Here is a 14,564-nt window from a genome sequence, read left to right on the forward strand (position 1 = left end):
ATGTATACATACACACACATGCATACACCCTCAAACATCACCTGGGATTATGCCTTGCTATCTGTAAAACCATAGTTTATCTCTGTGGGCAGCAGGAGGCACAAACCTGTTTGGCTTGCTCAGTTGATCACATGGGATAATAGTCTATTACAGAGGCTGTGGTGGGAGACACTGTACTCATTAGGCTTTTTCTGTGTACGGGTTAGGATTCTTATATTGACAAGTGCCAGAACACTGAACCCAAACTGGCTTCTGCAAAAGGGGAATTTTTTTTTTTGTGGAACACATAACTGGAAAGTACAGGCATAGAGCTGGCTTCAGTGGACACAACTGAGACATTTATAGGATGTCGCCCAGGCCGGGGACCCAGTACTCTCTATCCTTTGGCTTAGTTCTGCCCTCCTCAGTACTTTGGCTTCATTCTTCCAGGCTCCTGTCCCCTGCTCCCACCCCTGTGATTACAAGATGGCACCAGTGGTTCTTAGGCCCTTGTCTCTCCAAGGTCACATCTGGTGGAAGAGCTAGAACTTTCTTTCCCAGTATCTCCATCCAAAGCTTGTTGCTTGTCAGAGATCTGATTTAACCAATTTCTCATTCCTGAGCCAATCACTGTGCTCTCCCCATCCCTGCTCTGTGCTGAGAGGCTCAGGCCTTGAACCAGAGGTCAAGTCAATTCCAGCAGAAGTGTTTGGGCTGAGAGAGGGCAAAGGCACAGATGCCCAGAGGATACATAAATGATAGCAAAAGCAACCAGTATGCACTGTCTCTGAAAGTGTGTTTCAAATTTTTTTTGACCATGACTGTATTCGTTGTGCTTCTTCAGAGAAGACAGAACCAAGAAGGGGTGTGTGTGTGTGTGTGTGTGTGTGTGTGTGTGTGTGTGTGTGTATGTATAGAGACAGACATTGATTTACGGAATTGGCTCACACAATTTTGGAGGCACCAAGTTGAAAACCTTTAGGGTGGTTCTGTAGATGGGAGACTCAGAGAAGAGCCACTGTTATATCCAAGTCCAAAGGCCATCTGCTAGTGAATTTTCCGCTTGCTCAGAGGTGGCCAGTCTTTCATTCTGTTCATGACCTTCAACTGATTGGATGAGGCCCACTCACATTATAGAGGGCAATCTGCTTTACTCAACGTCCACTGATCTAAATGTTAATTTTATCCCAAGACACCCTCTCAGAAATGTCCAGAATAATGTTTGACCAACTATCTGGGCACCATGGCTCAGCCAATTTGACAAATAAAATTAACCATCCCAGGGACCCAGTTACATTACACATATTTACGTCACATTCAATATGTAGTATGCTATATACTGGGTAAAACAAGTCTCACCAAACAGTGCTCATCTTTTCTATGTGACATACTAATATTTCCCCTTCTGTTTTATTTCATTAAGAAGAGTACCTGGCTGAGTGTGGTGGCTCACGTCTGTAATCCCAGCACTCTGGGAGACTGAGGTGGGTGGATCACTTGAGGTCAGGAGTTAGAGACCAGCCTGACCAACATGGTGAAACCCCGTCTCTACTGAAAGTACAAAAATTAGCCAGGGATGGTGGTAGGCACCTGTAATCCCAGCTACTTGGGAGGCTAAGGCAGGAGAATTGCTTGAACCCCCAGGAGGCGGAGGTTGCAGTGAGCCGAAATCATGCCGCTGCATTCCAGCCTGGGCAACAGAGGGAGACTCCATCTTCTGTTTTTTTTTTTTTTTTTTTTTTTTTTTTTTTTATAAGTCACCTGTAACTCACCTAATTCATAGTGTATTGTGACTTGAATTTTGAAATACCATCCTAGGACACATTTTCTGAGAATCTGTTACCCCATAGCAAAAGGTCTGAGGACCAGGACTCTATCCAGGGGGCCAGGAAATGTACTGTGAAAAATTGAGTGAGACTTAAAGAGCTCAACTCTCCAAAGCCCAATGTGACTGTGTGTGACTTCAGCCAAGACCTGTACCTGTTCTAGCCTCGGTTTCCTTATCTCTAAAGGGGGCATTACTTATAAATACCTCATCCACCTAACAGGGTTGTCATGAACAAGAAATTCAGAACAAGGTAATATCCATGAAAACACTTAGTAAACTCTAAAGTAATTTCACAGGGTAATTGCTATTTTAAACGAATCTGTAATGACTTTCCTTTCTACCACTCAGGAATCTGAGAGGATGGTGCTATTTCATGAAAATCAGTTTCTGTTCTTTGAAACTTGCTGCCTAAAACAAAGCCCCAATTTCTTTAATCAAAATGATGATCAGCTTCTAAAAATGAGTCCCATCTCCCCTGAGACTACTCCAAATTAAAATCTGATTTCAAAGAAGGGAAAACTTAGCATGTTTGGGTTGGGTTTGGGGATCTTTCAGTTAAACTGCCTTCTGGCCTACCCTATGTAGTTTGGTGAATCCTTTGGGGCAATTGTTGGGGGTTATTTATTCCCATTACTTGCCTTTAAGAATTGGAGTTGGGCTGAATGTAGTTTCTGATACGTCGTTTTGAAATTGGCTAAATGGTGACTTGAGAGTGAAATGGTGGGTAGGCTCTGAAATTAGGGTGGGGTTTTCCCAGATTGGGGTTACCACTTACAAGAATTGATGTCCTGGAAGTGAATCCCCCTGCCCCGGGGGCCAATCTGGCTCTCGTGAAATGGTGGGTAGGCTCTGAAATTGGGGCTGGGTTTCCCAGGTTGGGGTTACCACTTACAAGAATTGATGTCCTGGAAGGGAATCCACCCCCTACCCCCAACCCCGAACCAATCTGGCTCTCGCTTTGCCAGATTGGAGAGCATCAGACAGCTCCGGGAGGCTGGGGGCTGGTGGCTCCGCGTATCTGTGGGCCTCAAGCTGGGTGGGGAGATCACTTCCGTGGTGATGCCTTGCGGGGTCTTCGGTGAGGCAAGCTGGAGCTCACATCCTTATTTTCTCCTTTTCTCCTCCAACTTTCTCTTATTTGTTTCCTAGTCAGTCTCTTTCGTGGTGTGTAAAATGAGGCTGGTTATTCCCAGTACATGTTATTGTTTCTGTGGGCCCCCCTCCTCTCTGGGTATCATGATCTCACCATCCCCAGATGAGGGTGATAAGTGTTTGAGATACATAACTGTGTCTCATTTCGGTGCCTAATACGAGATGCAGAATGAGCCATGGCACCTTTCTGCTCAGTAAATTCATAATTGCAGACTTCCTTGTCTTGCCTTTTGCAGGCTAGAGAGCTGTTGATTAGTCCTGAGTCCATGTGTGTGTACAGTAAGGTAGGCCGTGGGGTAGGCGCCCTTTCCCCAGCATATGGCAGGTTCCAATACAGAGACTGTACAAAGTTCCCTCCTCCAAAAAGTTCGTGGCTGAGCCCCGACCTGCACCTGCCTGTCTGGAAGGGGGATTATCAGTCTTGCTGGAATTTGGTTGTTGGCAGAGATGTTTTGAGAGCCCTGTTAGCCAGCAGAGCATATGTTGCGCAAAGAGCAGTCTCTTTTCAGACAAAAGCTGGGAGCAGCTGCTGGAGTGAGTTCACATGAAGTCAGAAGAGAGGCCGGGGTGATGGAAAGAGCATGAAACAGACAGTGTGAGATCTGATTTTATGCTGCCTTCAACTCAATGTGTGACCTATTACAGCTTCATCTGACCTCTTGGATTTCAACCTCTTTGTCTCTAAAATCAGGGATTGGGAATCACTAAACTGGATTATCTCTTTCAGATCAAAAACTTCCAGATTCTTCTTTGATATTCGAATTTGCACAAGCAATTCAAGATGACCCATCTTGACTCTTCTTGACTCTTCATTACTCGTCTTGAGATGTACCACCAGGTACCATCTCATTATCATAATCCTAATCCTTCTAATCCTATTTCAATCTTGCTAACAGTAACCACAAGAGCAATTATCATTTCCTAAGCACCTACTTTGTGCTGGGCAGAGAGGGTCTGTGAAGCTGCTGGTTTATGGTCATGAATACTTTTAGATGTAAACCACAGAACTCACCTGATGGGTGTTATCTACCAGCTTAGCCCCTGCAGGTCAGAGAGGGCTTTGGTTTTCTCCTGATACTGGCAGGTGATATCCTGGGATTTCTGTGTTTCAGGCTTACATGGGTTAACAGGGGCTTCTAAGTGCTCTATCTTCTGGGCTCTGGCATTGTGTGTTTCTAGAAAAGTATGGGTTTTGCAGTGATTGAAACCTGGACTTAAAACCTAGTTCTGCTACATATTTGCCAGTGTCCTTGCAGAGCTAAAGTTTCCTCACCTGAAAAATGAATAAGATAATGAATCCTGATCCCAGAGAACAGTGGTGAGGATTGTGTGAGCCAAGCTATGTGAAAATATTTGCATGGGCTCTGGGGTGCAGCAAATGCTCCACAAATATTGACATTCCTCTATGCTTCCAGCCCTTCTTTCCACCAGTCAAGAAGTAGTTGCTGAGCCTCTTCTATATGTCCGGCTATGAATGTGTTGATGAGCAAGACAGATCCAGTCCTGCCATCGTGGAAACCTCCACTCCAAACTCTCCTTCTGCAGGCTAAGCCTAAATGGAAAGGGAGAGGCTCCTCTCTGGGGCCTTTGTTCTTTTCCTTTACAATTTCATGTCTTTCTTCAACATTGTGCATTTCAGTCTCAACTTCCCAGTGACATCCTGGCAAGGCCGCGGGCTTTGTTTTCAGCCTTGTATTCTACCTGATTCATTCATGAACTGTGTTCTCCAGATGTATTCTTCCTGTACACACCCTGGTGTGATATGCCCATGCTTCTGCTGTGTGGACCCCTCCCCTAGAAGGCCTTTCCCTTTGTGCCCTGCCTGTCTTCAAGTTCACGGCTCAGTCCAAATTCCATGCCCTCCCCAAGGCCACCTGCAGCCTGCTTCTTGGTCTCTCTTACCCCGAGTTAGAAGTCTTTCCTCCTAGGAACTTCCAAAGCACTTATTGTATGCCATGTGACTTTTCATCACACGCATCAATTCAGGTTCTGTTGGTATCAGCCTGATTTGACTATGTGTTCTTTGAGGATCTGATCCTTGGGTCCCACAGCGTCTTGCACATTTTTTGTGTGTATTCTGAGCAAACCTTTGCCATATGCGTGAATGAATGAAGGCCCTTGGCTGGCAGCACTGCTATTAGCTGTGGTATGCTCCACTAGCTGGTCTTCCTCCTCTGATATTGACTGGAGAAGACCTGTGCTTTTCATTAGGATGCTGGCTGACAATGCAAAGTCTTTATTTGGCTTTCTTCCTTCTTCTCTTGGTTTCTATCTAACCTGTGGCATGCTCCCTGCTGGGGAATTTTCTATTGCTTAGTGACCTACCTCTTCTCATTCCCCATTCTTGAAGTATTTGGAGGTGAATGAGAAAAATTCCACAGAGCTGAGATGCCCCCACATAGGATGTTGGCAACTCCTGCCCTGAATTCTCCCAAACTGGAAGGAACACAAAGCTGTGTTTCTGGAAACACACGCAGAAAGCATCTTGAATAGAGGGAGACCCTCAGAATGGGGGGCGATCTTCTCCTCAGGGAGTTTATTTATTTGTTTATTTGCTTGGCCACTTCTTAAAGCATTTCTTCTCTCCCTTTAATGAAAACCTCTCAGAGGAGGCCCTGCTAGGGGAGGAAGCCAAGATCTGCCCTCTTAAAATGGCATTAGGGCTCAGGGCTGGGCAGCGAACCTAGAGTGGTTGCCACTGCAGTGGGTTTTAAATTCGGCCTATTTATCCAGCAGAGGAGGCACAGAGGAAAGGTTTCTCCTGCACTAGTAGATACAGACACAGAGAACCAGAGGCAGTGGCCATAATGGATAGTGCCCAAGAAGGAATCAACCTTAACTCTTCTGCTGCATGGGAAGGGATCACAGTACAGCCCCATCTGTGCGAGGCTGGGGTGAACTGAGATGGTTTAGCAGTTAAAATTGTGAATCTGCACATTCACACTACTCAGATTTGAAGCTACATCTACCACTGTTAGCGTGCAACTTACACAGCTTCCCTAAGTGCGCTTTCCTTAGCTGTAAAATGTGGATACAATAGGATGTACTTCGGAGGTCTGCCGGTCAGGGTCACAGCAGGTAATAGACAGCATACACAGATTTGGTCCTTTGAGAAAAGGTTGATAAAGGGGCTATTCATAAAAGTGTGGCTCTTAGGCTGTGTACGATGGCTTATGCCTGTAGTCCTAGCACTTTGGGAGGCCGAGGTGGGCAGATCAAGAGATCAAGACCATCCTGGCCAACGTGGTGAAACCCCATCTCTACCAAAAAAAAAAAAAAAAATTAGCTGGGCATGGTCGTATGCACCTGTAGTTCCAGCTACTCGGAAGGCTGATACAGGAGGATCGCTTGAACCTGAGAGGCAGAGGTTTCAGTGAGCCAAGATCATGCCACTGCATTTTGGCCTGGAGACATAGTAAGACTCTGTCTCAAAAAAACAAAAGAAAACAAAGTGTGGCTCTTTAAGGGGCAGTGCAGGGCAGGGGGATAGTAACCATGAGGTCCCTATTACCACCTCTACGGTCGGATGCGGTCCAGCAGGAGGTGGTTCACAGAGCCTGAAGACAGAGAAACTGTGTGGAGAGACCTCCTGTGGGGACCACCAGACAAAGCTTGCAGCCTGTACATGCAGCCCTGCCTCCTGCCTTCCCTCCCTCCCTCCCTCCCTCTCCTCCTCCAGTCAGCCTTTTGCGGATGCTGCCTGCTGGTGGCACCTGACCTGGCTGACAGTGCTGGACAGTGTCTGACACAAATTCAGGCACTCAGTGGATAATGGCTGTTGATCATGATCATCATCACTGCTATTATTATGGTGTCATTATCATCACCACCATTATCATTACTGATGTGTCCTCCTGGGGCTGCTGCCACCCGGCTCTGTGTCACATGCTCGTGGTGGGGGCTGACTCAGCCAGTGTCCGGCACCCCCCAGTGCAGCTCTGCTCAGTGTGTGCAGAATGTTTTGAAAGTCCAGGCAGACAAGCTGTGGGGTGAAATGAAGCCGCTGGCATTGCTATCCAGCTCACAGTCTTCCCTCTCTCCAGCAGGGGAGTCTGCACTGCTGAGTCCTGGCCCTCCGAGGGGACGACCGTGTCTAAGTGCTGCTCTGCCGCTGGGACCCAGCTCTGCCATGAGAGCCATGCCCTGGAACTGGACCTGCCTGCTCTCCCACCTCCTCATGGTGGGCGTGGGCTCCTCCACTCTGCTCACCCGGCAGCCAGCCCCGCTGTCCCAGAAGCAGCGGTCATTTGTCACGTTTCGAGGGGAGCCCACCGAGGGTTTCAATCACTTGGTGGTGGACGAGAGGACGGGACACATTTACTTGGGGGCTGTCAATCGGATTTACAAGCTCTCCAGTGACCTGAAGGTCCTGGTGACGCATGAGACAGGGCCGGACGAGGACAACCCCAAGTGTTACCCACCCCGCATCGTCCAGACCTGCAACGAGCCCCTGACCACCACCAACAATGTCAACAAGATGCTCCTCATAGACTACAAGGAGAACAGGCTGATTGCCTGTGGGAGCCTGTACCAAGGCATCTGTAAGCTGCTGAGGCTAGAGGACCTCTTCAAGCTGGGGGAGCCTTACCATAAGAAGGAGCACTATCTGTCGGGTGTCAATGAGAGCGGCTCGGTCTTCGGAGTGATCGTCTCCTACAGCAACCTGGATGACAAGCTGTTCATTGCCACAGCAGTAGATGGGAAGCCTGAGTATTTTCCCACCATCTCCAGCCGGAAACTGACCAAGAACTCCGAGGCAGATGGCATGTTCGCGTATGTCTTCCATGATGAGTTCGTGGCCTCAATGATTAAGATCCCTTCAGACACCTTCACCATCATCCCTGACTTTGATATCTACTATGTCTATGGTTTTAGCAGTGGTAACTTTGTCTACTTTTTGACCCTCCAACCTGAGATGGTGTCTCCCCCAGGCTCCACCACCAAGGAGCAGGTGTATACATCCAAACTCGTGAGGCTTTGCAAAGAGGACACAGCCTTCAACTCCTACGTAGAGGTGCCCATTGGCTGTGAGCACAGTGGCGTGGAGTACCGCCTGCTGCAGGCTGCCTACCTGTCCAAAGCAGGGGCCATGCTCGGCAGGACCCTTGGTGTTCATCCAGATGATGACCTGCTTTTCACCGTCTTCTCCAAGGGCCAGAAGCGGAAAATGAAATCCCTGGACGAGTCGGCCCTGTGCATCTTCATCTTGAAGCAGATCAATGACCGCATTAAGGGGCGGCTGCAGTCCTGCTACCGGGGTGAGGGCACGCTGGACCTGGCCTGGCTCAAGGTGAAGGACATCCCCTGCAGCAGCGCGGTGAGTCCAGGGAGGGCTGTGGGCTGGGATGGTGGGAGTGTAGGATGAGAACCCCAGCCTTGTAGCCCGCATGGGGTGTGTATCAACCTCCTTCCCCTTTCATAGATGAGGCGAGTATATCCCATCTCACCTCTGAGTCTCATTGAACCCAGAGTCCAAAACATTCTGCAACTATGACATTGAGTGTGTAAGAGTCAGAGTGGGCACTGAAACGTAAATTCCCATCAGAGTACTTTTCTCTGCGCCATATTGGCTCACTGGTTACGAGCGGGAGTGCTGGGAATAGGTAAGAACTGTGTCAAATGGATGTCATAGGGACCAGGCATGGCTGGAGTCTAGATCACAGTGTGCCGCAGTGCACGACGTGCACATGCCCTTTGCACTCACTGAGCCTCCAAATAACTTTCCTGGGAGCTTAAATAAAACCATAGGGTGGAGGAGAGGCGAATGTGAGGGGCCTCCTACATTTGGGATAGATGTGGAATTTCAGGAGAGGTGTGTTTGTAGCTCTTTGCATGTCTTTAGGAAATGCTAAAATGAGAGCACAGTCAGATAAGAGTGTAGTGAACACATAGAGAAAGCAAATCTAACTTAGAAAAGGGATGGGAAGGGACAGATGATGTTTATTGAGCATGTTGTGTGTGCACAGTGCCTTGAAAGAGACATGTGACAAGGTCAGGGAGCAGCGTGGACGATGAGAGAGCGAGCTGCGGGACACTGGAGAGAGAGCAGAAGAAGGGCTGGCTTAGGGGCCTTTGCATGGCTCGTGGGTATGGCCTTGCTGGGTGACCCCAGGTGAAACAGGGGACACAGCTTCCTGCCTGTCGCAGCCTAGCTCTCCTGTGCCCCACCATGAAAAGCATCTGCCTTCTTTTGTCTTGATTCTATTCCTCTTCACAATGGTCCTGTTTTTTCACAATTATTCTTTGGGTGACTTGGAAGGCTCAGCTCTCAGCATCTTCTGTGTTCTTGTCCTTTTCCGTTTGTAACTGCATTTTAAAGATTATGAACCTAGTTTCAGAACATCAATTCTGTAATTTTAATTTGGCGAGAAGAAGAAAGGAAAATGTATTCATCAGACAGAAGTACGCATCCATATGATGTGATTCTTGACTCCTTAAACTTGAGTGGAGTTCCATATGAGGAAATGTATTTTGGTTGATTTAAAAAGTAAGTTTCTCTTCATAAAGTATAACTACATGCCAGGCAGATCTTGGAGGGGACTGGCACCCTCCCCAGCCAGAGCGTGGAGAGGCCATCACTCCCGTCTTTGGGATTTGGGTTGGAGGTAGGGAAGAACTAGAAGAAAGTTGGTGCCCTGGCATTTAGGATCAGGCTGTTTCCCATTGTCAAGTCTTCCAGACACTGGGCTGGCTGAAACTAAAAGACATCCTCTTTTCTCAGAGGTCTTGAAAAGCTAGGAGTCCCCTGATGTCACAAAGGAAATAGGAGAGGTGCTTTGGACCAAGCAGGGCATCAAAAAGTTGACAAATCGGAGACAGACCAGAGAATGGAGGGGATTCCACTGTATCTACTGAGCCCTCCCAGCAGGTGTCTAAACCTTTGGGAATGCCTCCTGGAGCCCTTTGCTTGGGGCCGTAGCTGAGCCACTTAAGAGAGTCCATGAGACAGGGCTATGAACTTGCAGGGGCATGGACTGCTCCCAGGTGAAGGCAGCTAACAAGGGAGGCTGTGCTGGACATATGTCTATTACACACTCAAACACAAGTCCATGGGTGAGATGTATCGGAATGCTGGTGTTGAGAAGGCCCTTTGAGAGCCTTGGCCTAACATTTCATTTTGCATCTGAGCACTTGGAGACTCAGGAAGGTAAATGAATTGCCCAAGGTCACACTAGGAGTGAGTGGCAGAGCCAGCACTTGAAAAGAATCCCCCTTGCCTACAGGACACCCACACATGCATACACGTGATAAATTCCCCGCGAGCATGCACACAGATGCAGGCCTATGTCAGAAGATGGCAAGTTTATGCTGTGCGCATACTAAACAACAGCTAGTTCTTTTGAGATCAGAGGGGTTGGCAATCTCTGACACTTTCCTGTAGAAAACTTGCTTCAAACCCTGCCTTTTTGGGTGATGCTTTTGGGAGCAAAATCAGCTGCAGGGATCCGTCCGGGTGCCCGTGGGCAAGTGTTCGTGCTGCCCTTGTTTTCTGCCACAATACAAAAAGCCAAGTTCATCATGGAAGTCTGCAGAGCTGCAGGTGCTAACACCGTGTGGTGGCCTTGGAGAGAGCAGAGGGAAAACTGCTTTGCAAGACAGGCTAAAGCCAGGACGGGCAGTAATGGAGCCCAGATAACAAGCTTTTGATTTTTCTTTAGCCTTTAATTAGCCCTTTCAAGTTACAGGCAAGTTCAGGGCCGAGAGTGGAAAGGAGGCCAGAAACTCTGCACAGGGCTGGGGCTGTCTCTCCAGCCAGTCTGAAAAAGGCCAGGCTGGCTTTTAATGCACAGTGTCAGTTTCCTTTGATTTAGCAGATACCCGAGTTCCTTTGCTCCAGCCCCCTGTGACCATTCGTTTGGACTCGGCTCAGACCACACGTGTTTCATGTGACATCAGCCAGGCCAGGCTCTGTGCTGCCCTGATGGTACCATTTGCAAACCTTGCTATTCCTTAACCCATTCACAAGGCTGTTGGGTTGGTTTCCTCATTCCCTTCCTGACTAGAGGTGGAGGATGAACAAGATAAAGTCTGGAGTTCTCTCTTGTCACAGAGCTCTCTTCCCTTGAGCCCTGTGAAGTGGGAACCCAGTCCCAGACGACCTCTGTCCTGTGGTGTTTCTGCTGTAGGAAGATGGCAGAGGGAAGGGCAAGGCCCAGGTGGTTGGCTTTTAGGACTTGTGTTTTGTAGGGTAAGGGGTCCCCTGTGTGTTTTATCATAGTTACTACTCTAAAAGCTTGAAGGGATGTGACTAGCAATGGATGTCAACTGGGCTCCACGTTGTAGCATCTCTCCAAGTTGGAATGCCTCCTATGAGGCTCTTCAGGCTTTTCTAGCCCTTTCTACCTCTGAGACTCGCATTCTTCCCCGTGAACTTACGCCTCCAGAAATCAGAGCTGGGATCTGCATAACTCCCAGGCCACCTGCCTACTTCACAAGGTCCCAGCACCTGCTTGGGCTGTGTTCATCTGGGGGACGGAAAGGAACAGGAAGAAGAATGCTTACTCTAAGGCCCCCGTTGCCAGGGAGCATCCACAGAGCACTGGGCAGGCCGGAGCCTGAGGACCAGGCAGAGGGAGAAGCCTTGGGCTGTGGGGGTGGAACCTGCTGACCTGCAGCCCCCAGAGAGCTCAGCGGTACCCCAACTCCCGGTGAATCAGGGAAGGCTGGCTGTGCTCCGGTCAGAGATGAGGGCTGGTCAGCCAGGAGTGGCCTCCTCATGGGAATGTATTGCTCTGGACATAAACAGTCCTGTTGGAAATGCATATCCCTGAGTTGGCACTGGGTGTGGAGGTGGGGGAAGCAGCTGGGGCTTTCTGGTATCTATGGGGGTGGGAGCAGCAGCTTCCGCCTTTGCCCTCTGAGCTGTGCTTTATCCCCATCCTGGCCTTTCTCCAGCCTGGGTGGGGAGAGGTCTCCCAGAGCAAGTGGGTTAGTATCTGAAAGTAATTCTAAGGATCTCATGTGGACATGGGTATGAGAGGGGACCTAGAGGGTCTGTCAGGGCCCCAGTTTGTCTTGGGACCCAGGGGACTAGAGGTCAAGCTGAGACTGATTTGCTAATGAGCACTCACGTGCAGAATGGCAGTGATTTCATGTCTCTGTTTCTGTGGCTTATCCCTGGTGTATCTCTATTCCCAGCCCCCTTTGAAGGCTGCCCCTGGGGCTTCCTGAGACCTCCTGTCTGCAGAGCATGTAACAGAAAGTAAAGCTGAGGAACCCACGCCTGTGGCTTCCGTCATGTGCCAGGGCCTTATGCAGGAGAAGGTAACAGCTCTCTGTCCTTCTCTGGGGGACCTGATCCTCTTGACTTGGAGTGGGCAGCTAGCTGGAGAAGATGCTGGGTTTGACCAGGCACCTGGCATCCTGGAATCTCCCAGGCATAGGGTTATCTATACCTTCTGTCACTTCTTCAGCCTTCTGGGTCAACCTCACCCAACACTAATGAACTAGTGCCTACAAATAAACGAATGAATGGCAAAAAACATGTATGAAGCCCTAGGAAAGGGCTTGGCAATGCACTCCCTCCTGGTGGATACCAAGCATCATGGAATGGCATCTGTCTCCAGGAGCCACACAGTGGAGGAGAGAGATGCACACCAGCAGTCATTATGGCCCAGGTGATGGGAGTTACCATCATTCATTCCACTTCAATCTTCCCTGACTCTGTAACCGATTGAGCCATGGGTGTGGGAGTCAGGTAGTCTTGGCCGTAGTACCAATTAGGCTGTGTGGAGAAAGGCAGCATGCTGGAGGTGCAGAAATCAGCTTCTCAATGTCCCTGTCAAGGCTTGACCTGAGTGTCCTTCAACTAGAAAATTTGGATCCTTGGAGCAGAAACTATTATCCAGAATCATTGACTCACACCTGTCAAACCCCATTGGTGGGAGCAGAGGGCAGAGGCCTCCTGGCTGTCTGGAAATAACACCCTAGAGTTTGCATGGTACCTGATGGCTAATGAGGGCTTTATCACACCTGTTCTTCTCACGACAATACTGCTATAGGATCATGGAAGGACAGGCATCCTCTGCATTTGAGGGAACAGAGAAACGGAAAACTCAAGTGCTTCAGTTGAGGTCATGTAATGAGTAGACTGAAAGCTGCTCTGTATCCTAATTCTCAGCCTGGTCCTCTTCCCGTGGTGCTTCACAAGGATGTGCTGGCGGCGCCCGGGGTGGACAGTTCATGGTGCGGGGACTGGCTGATACTGTAGGCTATTTGTGATCCGAGGTCCTAGAGTGCTGAGCGCCGGTGGAAGTTCCTGGCCACAGTGAGACTAGAATGCCTCTCACATTTCCAGAAGCCTCTTGTTGAGAACCATTGCTAGGCCCAGCTCCCACCTGACTCTGGAGTTTACCCCTAAGCCCTGTGCAGTCCCACAAGGGCCACACAGGCACAGGAAACGGAGCTCTTCCTTTTTAACCTGCAGCTCCCCTTCCTGCTCTGCTGTGTGCACGACTGGGTGGTGACAGGGGTCCCCTTCCCACGTGCCGTTCCTTTGACTCACTGGTTTCCTGGGCATGGCAGTCCTGAGCAGGAGACAGGGTCACCCCCTTGGACTCAGGCTGGCCTCACGTCCTAGTCTGCATGGTCACTCAGGTTGGTCTGGCGCCTGAGATCCTGAAACTCCATGAAAGTGAGCATCCGGAATGGCCAGGCAGGCTCCGACGCCTGGCTTCTGCAGGGCTTATTGGGGTGTTTTCTTTTCCCTGTCAGCAGGAAGCACAGCTCAGACTTGATGGAGTTGTATCCTGTTGTTTACGGCGTTAGACAAGGCTTGCTGTTTCTGCTCAGCCCTCGTCCTCTCTTGGACCAGGAACTCCTCCTCTTCCCTGCTCCGTCCCACCTCTCTCACCTCCATGACACTTGCCACACACTGCGGCCCATGCCACAATCACGTCCCAATAAAGGCACACATCGAAACATCTCACACGTTGGTCTGAGCGCCCACCTGTCACGGCCCATGACCCTGTACTCCAGACTTCTTATTTAGCACTGGGTGCCTGACATGTCACAGCCCCAATCTTTGTAGAATCAAGTCTTCCCACTCTCTCTTGGAGATCGCTCCTGTCTCAGGTATGTAGGTGACAGGCCCACCCACCTCCCTCTTTTCAGCCAGCAGGGTTTGCAGGGAAAGTCCCATCCCAGCCTAGTCGATGCCCTGGGCGATGTATTGGGTCTGGCGGGAGCAAAGTTGAGGTTGGCTTCCTAGGCTGGATGTAATCTCCCAGGGTGCCCACCCTGGAGGCCACTGGGTTAGAGTAGGGAGTGAGGTGGGACCCAGGAGTCACACAGACTGAATTTTAACACAGACGGCTGCCAGGAGAGCTCAGCACAGAGTTAGAGTTGAGGATGTGGGGCCTCACAATACTGAGATGTGGACCACGCCTCCTGAGCCCGAGCGCAGCGGCGTGCACACCCATAGTGCACCCACATGCACACACCCATTCTCTGTTCTCACTCACACTCCTGGTTCATGGTCCTCTCTTAGCCTTTCTCTGTCTCACTCTTTCTGTGACTTGTGCTCCCTCACCCCACACACTCTGCTCAGCAGCAAGTATGAGGAGATTTCTGTCTCTCCCTCTCTCTCTCTCTCTCTCTCTCTCTC

At 49.7% G+C, this 14,564-nt stretch overlaps 1 protein-coding gene across 1 annotated transcript in view; it reads left to right on the plus strand.

Moving 5' to 3' along the window:
• PLXNA4 (plexin A4) overlaps positions 1-14,564 on the plus strand; it is a 458,024-nt gene that overhangs the window by 58,814 nt on the left and 384,646 nt on the right. The window contains exon 2 of the mRNA XM_032275957.1: positions 7,003-8,276. Within this exon, the coding sequence (XP_032131848.1) occupies positions 7,089-8,276 (1,188 nt within the window). The 5' untranslated portion in view covers positions 7,003-7,088. The remainder of the gene's footprint in view (positions 1-7,002; positions 8,277-14,564) is intronic.

The sequence above is a fragment of the Sapajus apella genome, unplaced genomic scaffold (assembly GCF_009761245.1).
Source record: "Sapajus apella isolate SASKATOON/1434 unplaced genomic scaffold, GSC_monkey_1.0 scaffold7, whole genome shotgun sequence".
NCBI lineage: Eukaryota > Metazoa > Chordata > Mammalia > Primates > Cebidae > Sapajus > Sapajus apella.